At 41.9% G+C, this 18,634-nt stretch overlaps 1 protein-coding gene across 1 annotated transcript; it reads right to left on the bottom strand.

The window, feature by feature from the left end:
- Positions 1–6,643: 6,643 nt before the first annotated feature.
- On the bottom strand, positions 6,644–18,424 carry LOC311132912 (major histocompatibility complex class I-related gene protein-like). Its single transcript, XM_084166290.1, has 8 exons — positions 17,860–18,424; positions 9,876–10,136; positions 9,411–9,689; positions 8,898–9,197; positions 8,545–8,664; positions 8,214–8,231; positions 7,863–7,940; positions 6,644–7,735 (listed from the first exon to the last, which is right to left on the bottom strand). Exons 1-7 carry the CDS (start codon positions 17,906–17,908, stop codon positions 7,891–7,893), a joined length of 1,077 nt encoding a protein of 358 aa, XP_084022416.1. The 5' UTR covers positions 17,909–18,424; the 3' UTR covers positions 6,644–7,735; positions 7,863–7,890.
- Between the last annotated feature and the right edge of the window lie 210 nt (positions 18,425–18,634).

Genomic DNA, 18,634 nt, shown 5'->3' with positions numbered 1-18,634 from the left:
AACAGGCCTTCAAGTCTAACCAAGTCATCTTTGGTCATCATTTATCATTTTCTCTCCACAAAGAAAATGTGTTCTGGAATTCTTGACCACTCCCACAGTGTGCTCTGGTATGTGTGACAGGAATAAACAAATCAATAACCAAATCAAAAACCAAATCAAACCCTGATAAGAATCATAAAAGGGACAAACCATCAGTCACATAGACTACAGTGAACGATGGACAATGCCACAGTGCCATCTATAGGTAGACTGTAACTCTCCTCACCACTGTTTCAAATAAATCACTTGACTTTTGGGTGTCTTTGTAGCTCCGGGGGAAAGTTTCCCCTAGGTACAGATCTAGGATCAGCTTCCCATCCCCTACTCCTAACCTTAACCATATGTGGGAAAAATGCCAAACTGACCCAAGATCAGCATTTTAGGACAACTTCACCCTACTCGGTCATGCTCAAAGTAGAAGTTGCCTCTCATCACAAATTTTGGATCAGATTACCCTACTGCAATCCTAACATAATAAATGGTGGTGAAATAAATATCTGACCCTGTCATAGACTTCTTTATTGTCAACAGAAAGCTGGCATTTGGCACATACACCAGGAGGTAAGAAGGACAGAGCTGAGGCCATAGGTTGTTTATCAGATAAAAGTCTCAAGTCATGGAATCCTTCTTGCCACTTTGTTTCTCTGCATTTCGCAAAACAAACAGGAAATTATGTGACATTACAACGCAGGAAGAATGAAAAACATATTTTCTATTGAAAAGACAGCTGATTTCATCTGTTGATTGGATATGCAAAACATAATAAGCCATATTTGAATGGGATTAGAAATTGAATAGGGTTACAATGTTTGCTATAGAGTTATGTTTGTTATTTCACACGTAAAGAAAACGCCATATGGCATGAGTTGTTCAAAATCTATTTGTATCTATTGGTATGTCTTATAGGTGTGTGTGTGTGTATGTGCGTGTGCGAATGTGTGTGTGTGTGTGTGTGTGTGTGCGTGCGTGCATGTGACATAAAAGAGGTATACGCTCTTTTCAGTCTATGTATTGCGTCTGCTTGTTGTCCTCGGATGACCTAAATCAAATCAAGTGATTTTGACCATTCTGGTGAGCGTTGTAATGTTGGAGCGCCATCTTGTACTGAGTGTGCATTCTGCAGTGTTGACTTCGTGTTATTGCTTTGCGAAGAAAATCATGTTGTGTTCGAGCTCTCTGAATTTGCAACACAATTTATTTTTCACAACACGTTTTTGCATTTGTCCCTCATAAAATCAGTGTATGACTTAGTTTTACCACAGAGTTTCTAAATGTACATACTGTACTATTTTCACTTTCTACCATGGTGTTCTATCTATGCCTCGTCTGGCTATGCGCATGTCAGTGTCTGACTGTCTGCAAAATTAAAGTGAAAGGAGAGTTTGCTGTTGGGAGTTACAGGGGAAGTCCGACGTCAAAATCGTATTTCTCCTAATTTTTTTCTCATCCATCAGACTACAAAATAGTCGAGGACACTATCAAAGACAACCAGTGCTTGACTTGGAATGGCGGTACTCAATTTGGACATCTCTGGAGAGACCTGAAAATAGTTTTTCCAGAGACGCTCTCCATCCAACCTGACAGAGCTTGAGAGGATCTGCAGAGAAGAATGGGAGAAATTCCCTAAATTCATGGGCGGGCCATAGGGGGCCGGGCCCGCCCCCAAAAATGTAGTCAGTGTAGCCGCTCAACAGTTACCGTGCATTTTTGAAAGCTGGATGAGTTTTCGCCGGTTTACTCGCTTCAGTTTGTCATGGATATCCGTAAGTGGTTGAAAAGCCCACCAACAGTCTCCTCTGCCAAATTGGATACGACACCGACGCCTCCTGATGTTGTAGTTGGAGAAGGAGAACCTGGACGACAGTCTGAGCCTGATGCTAGTAACTCGGTGGAGGCCGACCCTGGGCCTGGCAGGACCTGCAGGTCAAGTGCAACCGCGACTGGGGCAGCATTTGGGCCACAACTGCCTGTTGAATCAGTGGGTGTGAGTGACCTCGGCATGGACAAACCCAAACAGGTTGTGTTGAGGAAATATCCAGTCAAAATGTTTGGTTAAAAAAAACGATCATTTTCCTCTAGCTGGTATTTGAACAGGGACTGGCTTGAGTACTCGGTGGAAAAGCACTCCGCATTTTGTTATGCATGCAGGATATTCAAATCTGTATCATCGGACGCGACCTTCTCGGTTAAGGGATTTAATGATTGGAAACATGCAATTGGAACAGGCAAGGGCTTAAATAAGCATGCAGCTTCAAAAGAACATGTAGCCTGTGAAGCAATGTGGAGAGATTCAGAAAAACGTAGAGAGACAGGAAAAGAGATTTCCACTCTCTTAAATTCAGAGCAACTGGCTCGCAACAGATACTACATGTCAGCTGTAATTTATATGCTGGAGTTTTTAGTGGTGAATCAATTGCCGTTACGTGGAGATAATGCTGGTTTTGCCAGTGTGCTAGATGATAATAGCTCAATGGGGCTGTTTTTGTCTCTCTTTGAGTACACCATGCGCAAAGATCCCGAACTGACACGGATTACAAAAACAATCCCACAGAATGCATGCTATACCAGCCCACAGATACAAAACGAGATTATCGAAATTATGAGCAAACTCGTGACAGAGGAGATAGCTGGTATTCAATTAAAGTGAATGGCACACGGGATCCTTTAGGCCAAGAAAACATATATGTAGTTGTGCGTTTTGTTGACAAAAACTATGGTCTGTGTGAGCGCCTCTTGGTAATGGCCACATCTGAGAAAGGTGATGAAGAGGCTCTGACAGGTGTCACCATTGATGAGCTCACCAGCGCCGGACTCAGCACAGACAAAATCCTGAGTCAAGTTTATGATGGCGCATCACTCATGTCTGGCAGGCATGGTGGTGTGCAGAAATTGCTCCAAAATAAGCTGGATCGTAACATACCATATATTAACTGCTTTAATCACCACCTTCATCTGGTTGTGATTCATGCCATGTCCAGTGAAGCAGCTGTCGATGATTTTTTTTGGAGTATGCAACATGCTGTACAACTTCATCAGGAAGCCAACCGTGGCTAATTCTGTACAAAGGCGATACCCTGAAACGTCTCTTGGACCAGAGATGGACTGGCCACTTGGCAACGGTCAAAGTTGTGGTGAAGAGTTTTCACGACATATCCACATTACTGTCTGAGGTGGAAAACACACGACATGTTGCTGGGCTACAGAGGCATGGGCCTCTCCAAGGGCAGCATGATCGTTGGCTGGGACAATAAGGTACAGGGAGGGAGTGGAGTGTGTGTGTGAGTGGTGTGTATGTGAGTGTTTATTTGAAAGCCTGATTTTTATAGCTCACATTTTCATCCTGATGGTACCCACCATTTGTGACTACCATTGGATTGTCTCCAGTTGTCATGTCTGTTGATGAGTATCAATATATTTGTGTCTTGCTGTCCAGGGCCCTGGTTTGTACTACATGGATGATTGTGGACTACAGGAAAAAAAAGAGGACTGAGCACGCCCCCATTCTCATCGACGGGGCTGTAGTGGAACAGGTTGAGAGCTTCAAGTTCCTTGGTGTCCACATCACCAACGAACTATCATGGTCCAAACACACCAAGACAGTCGTGAAGAGGGCACGACAAAGCCTATTCCCCCTCAGGAGACTAAAAAGATTTGGCATGGGTCCTCAGATCCTCAAAAAATTCTACAGCTGCACCATCGAGAGCATCCTGACTGGTTGCATCACCGCCTGGTATGGCAACTGCTTGGCCTCTGACCGCAAGGCACTACAGAGGGTAGTGCGTACGGCCCAGTACATCACTGGGGCAAAGCTCCCTGCCATCCAGGACCTCTATACCAGGCGGTGTCAGAGGAAGGCCCTCAAAATTGTCAAAGACTCCAGCCACCCTAGTCATAGACTGTTCTCTCTGCTACCGCACGGCAAGCGGTACCGGAGTGCCAAGTCTAGGTCCAAAAGACTTCTCAACAGCTTCTACCCCCAAGCCATAAGACTCCTGAACAGCTAATCATGGCTACCCGGACTATTTGCACTGCCCCCCCACCCCATCCTTTTTACGCTGCTGCTACTCTGTTAAGTATTTATGCATAGTCACTTTAACTCTACCCACATGTACATATTACCTCAACTACCTCAACTAGCCGGTGCCCCCGCACATTGACTATGCAACGGTACCCCCCTGTATATATAGCCTCCCTACTGTCACTTTATTCTATTGTATATATAGCCTCCCTACTGTCACTTTATTTTTTACTTCTGCTCTTTTTTTCTCAACACTTTTTTGTTGTTGTTTTATTCTTACTTTTTTGTTTAAAATAAATGCACTGTTGGTTAAGGGCTGTAAGTAAGCATTTCACTGTAATGTCTGCACCTGTTGTATTCGGCGCATGTGACCAATACAATTTGATTTGATTTGATTTGATTTGGATGATATCTCCCGAGTGGCGCAGTGGTCTAAGGCCACTAGAGATCCAGGTTCGAATCTAGGCTCTGTCGTAGCCGGCCGTGACCGGGAGACCCATGGGGTGGCGCACAATTGGCCCAGCGTCGTCCAGTGTAGGGGAGGGAATGGCCGGCATGGATGTAGCTCAGTTGGTAGAGCATGGCGTTTGCAACACCAGGTTTGTGGGTTCGATTCCCACGGGGGGCCAGTATGAAAAAAATAATGTATACTCACTAACTGTAAGTCGCTCTGGATAAGAGCGTCTGCTAAATGACTAAAATGTTTTAAAAAATAACGCCACACGTCTCTCTGGTCGTATGTTCTCTACTGGTTGTGGTAGCAGCTATGCATACGGAGTGGAGGACATGACGTTAGAGGAGGCGTACGAGCTGGGCCGCGGTGGCATCACCCACGCACAGAGACGCCTACTCTGGAGGTGTGGTCAACCGTGAGTGACCTTGTTCTGAACCTATACTCATTCTATAATGATTAATTTCATTTGACTTGACTTGAAGTCAGTTCATGTGAGACCATGTGAAGCATAGATAGCTGCAGGATTGAGTTTGATGTATGTTGAGATATTGTTTGTTTTGTTGTGTAAATTCCAGGTGTGAATTCCATTCAAGAGGTTATAACTAAATATAAAATTAAAATCTAATCTCATAAGTATTTATCCATATTAAAAAGTATTCATATGCTGAATCATAGGAAAATAAAATGTAAACAATACCTTTAAAATGCATTTATGTGTAACTGTGTCTGTGTTTGTCCAGTGTACCACATGCAGGAGGACGGCTGGATAAAGGTGTGTAAGGAGGACGTGTCAGAGCTGATCCACCACTACAGGAAGGGCATGTTCTGATCCCAGATCAGCCTCCATATCCACACAGACCACACTGTGTTCTCTCTCAACTGATCCTAACACTGCTCCAAATAAAGACTGTTTTCAAACTGCATACTCTGGCCTCCATTGTATAACCTGAAGGTCTTGCATGCCTAACAATGTTTTTGTACATTATGAGAATTTTCCAATTATTTACCAGTCCCAGTCATTGGAAAAGGTTTGTAGGATTGTTTAATACGATACTACAAACCTTGATTTTTATTTTCTCTGTAAAGTCTGACTCCTAATCGGGTTATCTTGCGTATCTGTCTCCTACATACTGTTGCCCTGAAACCCAAATACACGTCCCAATCCAGTCGAATGTGTTTGCCAAGGTATCTTTTGGTTGGCACCATACAGTCAACTTCCACTTTAGTGCAAGAGTGTATTGTACAAACTCTACAAACAACATTTTTGTAATATCAGGACATTTAATAGTGACGTGGTCTAATAAGGCGCTTGAGAAATTAATTTGCCAAAAAAACACAAGTAGCCTATTTCTCCCATATTTTGTTAATTTGCTCAGCATGATGAATCGGTTCCTGTAGATTTGAATAGCGCGTGCAGTAGTTACATTGGGAGTATTCTACAGGTCCCAGTGGGTTATTATAAATGGTAATTACATCCCTTATATCAACACCAGTCCATTAAATATTATTCAGTATCAACAGTAGCATCATTATTTTCTGCCTGGCTGTTTATTGATCAATAAATATGATTTGTTTCGTAGGTCAGAGTTCACTCACCTCGTTTTCCAGGTTTGAATCAGTCCCTGATTAGAAGAGAATGAAAATGAGCAGTGCTGTGGTCAGACAAGTGAAGATACTGAACATGATTTGTTCTAATCTCTATCATATGATAATGTTTAGAGGACAAAAGAGACGGAAAGCACAGATTATCCCTTTTTGTTTTTTTTTAAAAGCATTTTTTTTCAAACATTTACCAGACTCTTATTTCCAGAGCGGCTTACAGGAGCAATTAGGGTTAAGTGCCTTGCTCAAGGGCATATCGGCAGATTTTTCACCTAGTCGGCTCTGGGATTCTAACCAGCAACTTATGTTTCGGTTACTGGCCCAACGCTCTTAACCGCTAGGCTATCTGCCGCCCCATCATTTTTCATACAGGTCATCAAAATATATGTTACATCTTCTTAATCCCATATACAAAATAATATTGTTGCACTTCAAGTCCTTTGCTGTTTAGAACATATCTTACTGCAAACATTATTAAAAGACCCAGTATGACAGTTTCATTCCAATTTTGTGGACATTATTGAAAGGTCTCAAATCAAATCAAATTTTATTTGCCACATGCACCGAATACAACAGGTATAGACATTACAGTGAAATACTTACTTACAAGCCCATAACCAACAATGCTGTTTAAGAACAAAATTAAAATAGCAAATAATTAAAGAGCAACAGTAAAATAAAAATAACAGTAGAGGTTATATACAGGGGGTACCGGTTAGTCGAGGTAATATATACATGTGGGTAGAGGTAAAGTGACTGTGCATAAATAATAAACAATACAAATAGTCTGGGTAGCCATGATTATCTATCAAGCCATGGGTCTTATGGCTTGGGGGTAGAAGCTAGTTGATTATGTATCTCTTAAATGGATCACATTAACAATCCTGTTTTCAGGACTTGCATTAGATTTGGTCGATCATTGCTCTATGTGTAGAGCATCCATAATGTACAAAGTAGAAACACTTGCAATAAAATACATGTTCACTTGCCCCATCACCAACTTATTTCTACAGAACGTACAGTCAAAAAGTGTTAAGTCCCATCATAAATCAAACGATTTTCAGTAAAAGAGAAATATGTACAAATGGAACATGTGGATAGGCCTTGTCTGGCTTATGGCCATGCAATTAAACAAGTTACTGTGAGCAAAGTTATAACATGTTACACAATTACTGTATCACCAAAACCTACACGTGCTGCTCCACTACACATTCAAACAAATATATTTTGTTTTTCTAGTTTACAGCAATATATATTAAATGTGATTGTTTTGGTGGCTTCAGTTAGGGGAAAATCAAGCTAATTTATGTTTTATTTGTAGAATAATATAAATTCAGATCTTAATTTAACATCGCTCAACAATCGAATCCTTTCCAGAAACTTTAATGGCGTTCCATTGATTATATTATACCCGTAAGACTGAGATACATCTATCACACAGTGGCAATATTACAAGATTTTTTTTATATATGGATTCTGTGTTTACAGTGTGTGTGTGTGCTTGTGTGTGAGAAAGGTGTATGTGTGAGACTGATGTGTGTGTAAGTATACATATGTGTTACGTTCTTGGGAAGTTCAATGTTTGTTGTTTCCATTTAGTTCCTGTCCTCTTCAGCTCCTTCCTAAAACACATGAGAAGAGAGGGGTTACACACATTAACACATTCCAAACAGTAGCAGTGTGTTCCAGTGTGGTAGTGGTTGTTTCTCTAGTTTGCTCATTAATATGAGGACACCTTAAGTGACTTACTCTGATGTTAAAGAAGTGCAGAGAGGTCTCAAGTCTTTTGGACACCTTTCCCAGAGTTGTCAGAGTCAGTGTCGGAAGCTAAAACAGAAATGAAAGCAATGTATGAAAAAGAGACTGATTGAAAGATAATGAGTTCAGGTTCATTTACAAGTTCCTAATGCATGGTTCAGGGTAAATAAAACCTTCCATATAAACTAAGTAGCTACATCAATTGACATCTAAGTTTGAACCAGCATCAGAATCTTCAAGGAAAAGAGACTCAACCACATCCTTAAATGGACACAGTCAAACACAAAACAAACAATCTGTGATCTTTTTAGAATAGCGAACAACATGAAGGTCCCCACTTACTGCTGGTTGGAAGAAAGCCTGAAACAGAGATAAATGTGATGTTATTATTGACTCTGATTTGTTGGAATATTACAAGAGAACATGTTTGAGAGTATTCTGAATCCTGTATTCCTACTGCAGACATCACATACAACCTAAGTGACAACGTGACTCTTTATTTACATGAATCAGATCAAACATACTTCTACCATCACTAGCTACAATACTATTGCTTGTAAACCAGTACTACGACTACTACTTCTAAACTACTAACTAAAACACTTCTGATAATATCTAAGATGACAGTGTATCCTACATATGACAATAGAAAGAGGTCTTTCTCTCCTCACACCTTTCTTGTTCTTGTTCTTCTTCCAAATGAAGACCCCAACAACAACAGCAACAATGGCCAGGAGAGCTACAACCACTCCAATGATGAGGGCGGAGCCAGTGGTGTTTGGGTCATTTGCACCTGTAATCATCAGAATAGAGCATTCAGACAATAATGCTAGATGGTACATTTTAATCTAAAATGAACTCCAAGCAGCATCCCTCAATGTCAATAAAAGGTCAGGAGGTCAATGAGAACATGCAGTCATAAAGGGTAGGTTTACTAAGCAGATGAGTGAACTTAAATGAGGAATATTGGGCACATTCAGTAGGAGGGTTGGGTATAGTGTATATTTGAATCTTTCTCCCTCTTACCCCAGTTGGTCTGGATCTCAGACACAGTCAGAACCTTGATGAAGTCCTCCTTGATACCAGCGACCTGAACCACACACTGATAGTTGTTGTTCTTCCACTCCTCAGGCGTCACTGTGAGGTGGGTTCTTTTCTGGAAGGTTCCATCTAGATTAGGGAGAGTCTCTCCATGCTCCACATCTTCATGCTGTTCTTGTCCGTCTTTCTGCCAGAACACCATGATTCCACTGGGGTAGAAACCTGTAGCGTGGCAGGTCACTGGAGAGGAGGGGGTCTTCTGGAGCAGAGACACTGAGGGAGGGACTGGAGAGAGAGAGTAAAATAGAGAGAGGGGAGGGAAGAGAGACATACAGGCATAGTGATGAGAGAAACAAGTACAGGGAGTGGAACAGCAGGAGATAAAAAAAAAACTAAACTTGAATATGACATGCAGTATGGAAATGTAAAAGAAAATATACAATTTCACATCAGTTTTCTGCCTGTGGAGTAAATTCATAATCTCCTGTGTCTCTGTACCTGTCCTCTGCAGAGTAGTCTTCCCATAGTCCAGATACTTCTTCAGCCACTCAATGCACTCCTGGGTGAGGTAGAGTTTCTCCCTCTCAATGTTAGAAGGGTTACTTTCCCACTTAAGTTTGGAGTTGAATGCCTGCGGGACTGCGGCAATCCATGTCTCTGTCTTCAGGTCAAATGCCAGGAGGTCTATTCCATCATATCCAATATGGTGAAACCCATCTGTGAATCCTGTCTCATCATCCCACACACAGCCATACATGTCCTGGTTAAAGTGCATGCCTGAGAGAGAGCGAGATTACATTGTTAGGAACACTGACATACCAACATGAACTTTCTTTACACAGCACTCACATTGAACACACACAAAACCATACGGCTTTTGCATGGAGTAATTTCAATATCAAATTTGTTATCAAAATGTAGTCAAACAGTACAATCACACAGACTGAGGTCTCTGAAGCTCACCTCCTGTTTGATTGAAACGCATCTGTGCTGTCTGAATGTTGACTTTGGAAACTTCCTCTGCGTATCTCAAGTTCTCTGTGGTGCTATCCCAGTATTGCTTGTTAAAATACTCCTTCATCCAGCTCTGCTTGGGGACCTTAATCTTCGTGATGCTGTCATAGTGGCTAATGACCTGATCATTCACCATCCCCATTTCCACAAACTCTGGGACGTTTAGAATTCCTGAGGAGGCTGCGTTGAAGTAACGCAGGGAATGGGTCACTGTAACAGAGATAAGGTACGTTAAGGTACTGTACATGTAACGTTAAAGAGTGTTTCCCCTTTATGCATTTAGCAGCAGCCATGGCTGCCACTGCATGTTTTTTTTAAAGGACCAAAAGCAATCTCTGCTAGGCTAAGTGAACATCTGTGCCTCGCATACTCCCTTAAAAGACCTTCGCATAAAAAAGTAGAAAAAAGTGGCAATAGTACTGTTGGTCCATCTTGAGATGCTGTATCCAGTACATTAATTTTGACGTTTTTGCCGAGGAGATCTTAATCGCACAATTTAACAACTAAGATGTTTGGTGCAGTATTTCTCAAGTGAAAAAATGTGTGCATGAAAACAGGTAATCTCTCATTGAATGAAAACAAACACTTCATTGAAGAATCCCTACTGTTGACCAATCAAAGGGGCGTAGCCTTCACCTACCGACCATCGGCTTGCCTCGAAAAAATGGTGTGCATGAACAGCCGAAAAAACCCTTGCCCAAGCAAAAACATCTCAAGATGTCATCATAATATATACACAAACTGTTTCGGATGGGAAGCATGCGGACGCCTTTAAGAGAAGCAATAACGATGTTAGAGCTAGCTATCCTTCGTTGATATTATGGCATCACTTTATCAAACAAACCTAAATCTTCCTCAATCAATCAATCAATCAATCAATCAGAATATCCCCGTATTTCTGGAGTACCAACATACTACAAGCATGACTATGACATGCAAACTTATTGAGGTTATAAATACAGTTGAAGTCTGAGGTTTACATACACCTTAGCCAAATACATTTCAACTCAGTTTTTCACAATTCCTGACATTTAATCCTAGTAAAGATTTCCTGTCTTAGGTCAGTTAGGATCAACACTTTATTTTAAGAATGTGAAATGTCCGAATAATAGTAGAGAGAATTATTGATTTCAGCTTTTATTTATTTAATCACATTCCCAGTGGGTCAGAAGTTTACACACAATAAATTAGTATTTGGTAATATTGCCTTTAAATTGTTTAACTTGGGTCAAACGTTTCGGGTAGCCTTCCACAAGCTTCCCACAATAAGTTGGGTGAATTTTGGCACATTCCTCCTGACAGAGCTGGTGTAACTGAGTCAGGTTTGTAGGCCTCCTTGCTCGCACACGCCTTTTCAGTTATGCCAACACATTTTCTATAGGATTGAGGTCAGGGCTTTGTGATCCTTAATACCTTGACTTTGTTGTCCTTAAGCCATTTTGTCACAACTTTGGAAGTATGCTTGGGGTCATTGTCCATTTGGAAGACCCATTTGCGACCAAGCTTTAACTTCCTGACTGATGTCTTGAGATGTTGCTTCAATATATCCACATAATTTTCCTTCCTCATGATGCCATCTATTTTGTGAAGTGCACCAGTCCCTCCTGCAGCAAAGCACCCCCACAGCATGATGCCGCCTGCCCGGTGCTTCACGGTTGGGATGGTGTTCTTCGGCTTGCAAGCATCCCCCTTTTTCCTCCAAACATAACGATGGTCATTATGGCCAAACAGTTCTATTTTTGTTTCATCAGACCAATCTTTGTCCCCATGTGCAGTTGCAAACCATAGCCTGGCTTTTTTATGGCGGTTTTGGAGCAGTGGCTTCTTCCTTGCTGAGCGGCCTTTCAGGTTATGTCGATATAGGACTTGTTTTACTGTGGATATAGATACTTTTGTACCTGTTTCCTCCAGCCTCTTCACAAGGTCCTTTGCTGTTGTTCTGGGATTGATTTGCACTTTTCGCACCAAAGTACGTTCATCTCTAGGAGACAGAACGCGTCTCCTTCCTGAGCGGTATGACGGCTGTGTGGTCCCATGGTGTTTATACTTGCGTACTATTGTTTGTACAGATGAACGTGGTACCTTCAGGAATTTGGAAATTGCTCCCAAGGATGAACCAGACTTGTGGAGGTCTACAATTTCTTTTCTGAGGTCTTGGCTGATTTCTTTTGATTTTCCCATGATGTCAAGCAAAGAGGCACTGAGTTTGAAGGAAGGCCTTGAAATACACTGCTCGAAAAAATAAAGGGAACACAAACAACACAATGTAACTCCAAGTCAATCACACTTCTGTGAAATCAAACTGTCCACTTAGGAAGCAACACTGATTGACAATAAATTTCACATGCTGTTGTGCAAATGGAATAGACAACAGGTGGAAATTATAGGCAATTAGCAAGACATCCCCAATAAAGAAGTGGTTCTGCAGGTGGTGACCACAGACCACTTCTCAGTTCCTATGCTTCCTGGCTGATGTTTTGGTCACTTTTGAATGCTGGCGGTGCTTTCACTCTAGTGCTAGCATGAGACGGAGTCTACAACCCACACAAGTGGCTCAGGTAGTGCAGCTCATCCAGGATGGCACATCAATGCGAGCTGTGGCAAGAAGGTTTGCTGTGTCTGTCAGCGTAGTGTCCAGAGCATTGAGGCGCTACCAGGAGACAAGCCAGTACATCAGGAGACGTGGAGGAGGCCGTAGGAGGGCAACAACCCAGCAGCAGGACCGCTACCTCCGCCTTTGTGCAAGGAGGAGCAGGAGGAGCACTGCCAGAGCCCTGCAAAATGACCTCCAGCAGGCCACAAATGTGCATGTGTCTGCTCAAACGGTCAGAAACAAACTTCATGAGGGTGGTATGAGGGCCCGACGTCCACAGGTGGGGGTTGTGCTTACAGCCCAACACCGTGCAGGACGTTTGGCATTTGCCAGAGAACACCAAGATTGGCAAATTCGCCACTGGCGCCCTGTGCTCTTCACAGATGAAAGCAGGTTCACACTGAGCACGTGACAGACGTGACAGAGTCTGGAGACGCCGTGGAGAACGTTCTGCTGCCTGCAACATCCTCCAGCATGACCGGTTTGGCGGTGGGTCAGTCATGGTGTGGGGTGGCATTTCTTTGGGGGGCCGCACAGCCCTCCATGTGCTCGCCAGAGGTAGCCTGACTGCCATTAGGTACCGAGATGAGATCCTCAGACCCCTTGTGAGACCATATGCTGGTGCGGTTGGCCCTGGGTTCCTCCTAATGCAAGACAATGCTAGACCTCATGTGGCTGGAGTGTGTCAGCAGTTCCTGCAAGAGGAAGGCATTGATGCTATAGACTGGCCCGCTCGTTCCCCAGATCTGAATCCAATTGAGCACATCTGAGATATCATGTCTCGCAACATCCACCAACGCCACGTTGCACCACAGACTATCCAGGAGTTGGCGGATGCTTTAGTCCAGGTCTGGGAGGAGATCCCTCAGGAGACCATCCACCACCTCATCAGGAGCATGCCCAGGCGTTGTAGGGAGGTCATACAGGCACGTGGAGGCCACACACACTACTGAGCCTCATTTTGACTTATTTTAAGGACATTACATCAAAGTTGGATCAGCCTGTAGTGTGGTTTTCCACTTTAATTTTGAGGGTGACTCCAAATCCAGACCTCCATGGGTTGATAAATGTTATTTCCATTGATAACTTTTGTGTGATTTTGTTGTCAGCACATTCAACTATGTAAAGAAAAAAATATTTAATACGATTATTTCATTCATTCAGATCTAGGATGTGTTGTTTAAGTGTTCCCTTTATTTTTTTGAGCAGTGTACATCCACAGGTACACCTCCAATTGACTCAACTGATGTCAATTAGCCTATCAGAAGCTTCAAAAGCCATGACATCATTTTCTGGAATTTTCCAAGCTGTTTAAAAGGCACAGTCAACTTAGTGTATGTAAACTTCTGTCCCATTGGAATAGTGATACAGTGAATTATACGTGAAATAATCTGTCTGTAAACAATTGTTCGAAAAATTACTTGTGTCATGCACAAAGTAGATGTCCTAACCGACTTGCCCAAACTATAGTTTGTTAACAAGAAATATGTGGAGTGGTTGAAAAACGAGTTTTAATGACTCCAACCTAAGTGTATGTAAACTTCCGACTTCAACTGTAACATGTTTTCCTACAGCAGATGTCTGTTTTTATTAACGTGTTTGATCAAACCTATACAGAACCTATAGAGAAGGGCGCTCAACATGTACTGCACTGACACAAATTACTAATGATAGGTGGAAAGAAATTGATAATAGAAGATTGTGGGAGCTGTACTTTTGTGGGAGATTTTTTTAAAGATTTGACCATAACCTGTTGTTGAAAAAAACGTGTGTTATGGCTTTTCAACCTCTGCCATATCGTGGATTCAGAGACATCTACCTAATTGAACACCGTTTTTTTTATTTTTATGGAAGCTTCTCTAATGTTAAACATGTAAAGTGTGGTGTACCGCAGGGCAGCTCTCTTGGCCCTCTACTCTTTTCAATTTTTTTACCAATGACCTGACACTGGCATTAAACAAAGCCTGTGTGTCCATGTATGCTGTTGATTCAACACTATACGCGTCAGCAACCACAGCTAGTGAAGTCACTGCAACCCTAAACAAAGAGTTTCTGTCAGTTTAGAATGGCTGGCCGCTAGTCCTGAATATCTCTAAAACTAAGAGTATTGTATTTGGTACAAATCATTCCCTAAGTTATAGACCTCAGCTGAATCTGGTAATGAATGGTGTGGCTGTTTAGCAAGTTGAAAATACTAAATTACTTGGCGTTACCTTAGACTGTAAACTGTCATGGTCAAAACATATATACTGAACTAAAATATAAACGCAACATGTAAAGTGTTGGTCCCATGTTTCATGAGCTGAAATAAAAGATACCAGAAATTTTTCATATGCACAAAATGCTTATTTCTCTCATATTTTGTGCACAAATTTGTTTACATCCCTGTTAGTGAGCATTTCTCCTTTGCCAAGATAATCCATCCACCTGACATGTGTGGCATATCAAGAAGCTGATTAAACAGCATGATAATTACACAGGTGCACCTTGTGCTGGGGACAATAAAAGGTAACTCTAAAATGTGCAGTTTTGTCACACAATACAATGCCACAGATGTCTCAAGTTTTGATGGAGGGTGCAATTGGCATGCTGACTGCAGGAATGTCTACCTGAGCTGTTGCCAGAGAATTTAATGTTAATTTCTCTACCATTAGCCGCCTCCAACATCGTTTTAGAGAATTTGGCAGTACGTCCAACCGGCCTCACAACCGCAGACCACGTGTAACCACGCCAGCCCGGGACCTCCACATCCGGCTTCTTCACCTACGGGATCGTCTGAGACCAGCCACTCGGACAGCTGATGAAACTGTGGGTTTGTACAACCGAAGAATTTCTGCACAAACTGTCAAGAACCGTCTCAGGGAAGCTCATCTGCGTGCTCGTCGTCCTCACCAGGGTCTTGACCTGACTGCAGTTCGGCGTCGTAACCGACTTCAGTGGGCAAATGCTCACCTTCGATGGCCATTGGCACGCTGGAGAAGTTTGCTCTTCATGAATAAATCCTGGCTTCAACTGTACTGGACAGATGGTGTCGTGTGGGCGATCGGTTTGATTATGTCAACGCTGTGAACAGAGTGCCCCATGGTGGTGGTAGGGTTATGATATCGGCAGGCATACACTACGGACAACGAAGCCAATTGCATTTTATTGATGGAAATTTGAATGCACAGCGATACCGTGACGAGATCCTGAGGCACATTGTCGTGCCATTCATCCACCGCCATCACCTCATGTTTCAGCATGATAATGCACAACCCCATGTCGCAAGGATATGTACACAATTCCTGGAAGCTGAAAATATCCCAGTTCTTCCATGGCCTGCATACTCACCAGACATGTCACACATTGAGCATTTTTGGGATGCTCTGGATCGACGTGTAGGACAGCTTGTTCCAGTTCCCGCCAATATCCAGCAACTTCGCACAGCCATTGAAGAGGAGTGAGACAACATTCCACAGGCCACAATCAACAGCCTGATCAACTCTATGCAAAGGATATATGTCGCGCTGCATGAGGCAAATGGTGGTCACACCAGATACTGACTGGTTTTCTGATCCATGCCCCTACTTTATTTTATTTTATGTATCTGTGATCAACAGATGCATATCTGTATTACCAGTCATGTGAAATCCATAGATTAGGGCCTAATGAATTTATTTCAATTGAATGATTTCCTTATATGAACTGTCACTCAGTAAAATATTTTAAATTGTTACATGTTGTGGTTACATTTTTGTTCAGTGTAGAATCAATGGTTGTAAAGATGGGGAGAGGTCTGCCTGTAATAAAGAGATGCTCTGCTTTTTTGACACTACACAAAGCAAGTCCTGCAGGCTTTAGTTTAATCTTATCTTGATTATTGTCCAGTCATATGGTCAAATGCTGCAAAGGACCTAGTTAAACTGCAGTTTGCCCAGAACAGAGTGGCATGTTTTGTAATCAGAGGGCTAATATCATGCCAAATATCATGCCAGTCTCTCTTGGCTAAGAGTTGAGGAAAGACTGAATGCATCACTTCTTGTTTTTATAAGAAGCAATGTGTTGAAAATTCAAAATTGTTTGCATAGTTAACTTACACACAGTACTGACACACACGCACACCCCACCAGACATGCCACCAGGGGTCTTTTCAGTCCCCAGGTCCAGAACAAATTCAAGGAAACGTACAGTATTATACAGAGAAAAATAATTGCATGGACCTCCCTTCAATCTCATATAGCGCATGTGAACAGCAAACCTGGTTTAAAAAATAAATAAAATAGCAACTCCCCCATGTGACCTACTTTTTCTGTGCATATACTGACATGTATTTGTAACTGATAGATGCACACACACAGGCACACTGCATGTTAATGTTTTAAATGTATGTAAATTCTAAAGTATTTGGTCTGTAATGTCTTTTTCATTATCAGTCAGACCCCAGTAAGACAAGCTGTCGCCATTGGCGTCGGCAAGTGGGAATCCTAATAAAATCTAAAACATCTACAACAAAAAAACGAAAATACACTGTACTTCACTGCCAACTGCTATGAATCAAATAAATAAAAAACATGTAACAACATACATCACTAGTCTAGGGGGTTCATTATGTAAGTACACTATGACATTCAAAAATATATCGTTTAGGCCTGTAGCAGGGATGGGCAACTGGCGGCCCCTTTTGAAGGCCCTTGGATCAATAACTGTAGGGTCTCAACTTACTGTTGCTAGTTCGAATAGTATAATACACAAGGTGCAATTTCGAAATTTGGTTGTGCATCAGCAGTTTTCTCTTGTTATGGCAGTCACTGATAGTCGCTCAATTAGCCCATGTCAGCTAAAGATTTTTAGATTGGTAAATTAGTCTATCAGCCAGCTATCTAAACTATTAATCATGGTTGATTTACCGCCCGCCGTGGCCCCCCCACCCCCCATGGATTTTTGACCCCATCAAAGTTGCCCATCCCTGGCCTATAGGAACATAGAACAGACTGCGTCACCTAACACCAGGGCAAACGTAATACTTAAGGTTAATATCGGCACTTCACAGCCATTACAGCACACGATTTCACTTCTCACAGGGGACAGCCTACCTCCAATCAAGAGCCCACCTTGTTGGACATATAGTGTAATCAACACTTTTCCTTACTGCAATGTGTTTGTTTTATCGAGGGATGCTGTTATTCTATTCTAATTGTCTACTCGTCTTGTCTGTTTATTCTAAGGCCGTTGGCGGCCGAATTGTCCTGTTTTTCATTTGAAACAATAAAACATCAGCGTTTAAATGTCACGTGTATATAGCCTACAAAAAAATATTCCAATAATTAAAATATACTAAACAATAATGTGGAAATCACTGACCTGCTAAAGCTCCATGAATACCAAAGAGGAGAATCAAATACATCTTCATGGCGCTGATGAGTCTGGTTTTCCTTAGCTTACTTTAACGTTTTCCGAATTCAGGAACTGTCTGTAACTAATGCAGTAATGTATTATAATTTAATTTGCCTACATTACTGATTTGTTCCACCAAGTTTCAGAACAGCTAAGGAAACAACCACTGAAAATACGTTGTTGTCCTGGCAGAGCCAATTTATAAGGCGTAGGAACCCAATAGGAAATCAGAAAGATACTTCGTCACCAAACACCAGGAGGAAAAAAGTATTCAAGGTTATGATCGAAATTGAAAGTAAAGTCAGGTCACTTGATGTTGATGTTCAAAAACGGTTGGTAAAGGGAAAAAAGGTAGTCCATAGGGTGACAGATGGATGACTGAAAAAATACTTTGAAATAAACTAGGTTCAAAGCAAAGCCGTGTTCAAATTGTACCCTACTCTGTTTCTGCTAAAGGTCTCTGTTACTTTTTGAGACCATCGCAGAGCATATGCCGCGGTCAGAACAACTGGGAAACCGTGATATCAGTGATATTCAGGTCGTCGGACAAAGCCTATGGGGAAAATGAATGACGTTTTTGTAAGGTTTTTGGATAAATGCCGAAAATAAGGTCTGTGGTAAACACAGGTTTAGGAGATCTTACGTTCTGTTCTATGAGATTATCTTCATCAACTAACGTAGCCTAACTTTTTGTGAATTTTTAATAATTTAGGTAATTTAAAAAAGCACACAAAGGCTTCAT

This window comes from Coregonus lavaretus (assembly GCF_964263955.1).
Source record: "Coregonus lavaretus genome assembly, chromosome: 7".
Classification (NCBI taxonomy): domain Eukaryota; kingdom Metazoa; phylum Chordata; class Actinopteri; order Salmoniformes; family Salmonidae; genus Coregonus; species Coregonus lavaretus.
The sequence above is the reverse complement of the archived record's forward strand: the minus strand, read 5'-3'. Positions and strand labels throughout refer to the sequence as shown.

Bases quoted from the DNA above. Each gene is read 5' to 3' on its own strand.
- LOC311132912 (XM_084166290.1), bottom strand. From the start codon at position 17,908: ATGAAGATGTATTTGATTCTCCTCTTTGGTATTCATGGAGCTTTAGCA. The intron at 9,690-9,875 runs GTGAGCTTCAGA...GCTCTCTCTCAG, and splicing joins GCGTTTCAATCAAACAGGAG to GCATGCACTTTAACCAGGAC. The intron at 9,198-9,410 runs GTACAGAGACAC...CTCTCTCTCCAG, and splicing joins GACTACTCTGCAGAGGACAG to TCCCTCCCTCAGTGTCTCTG.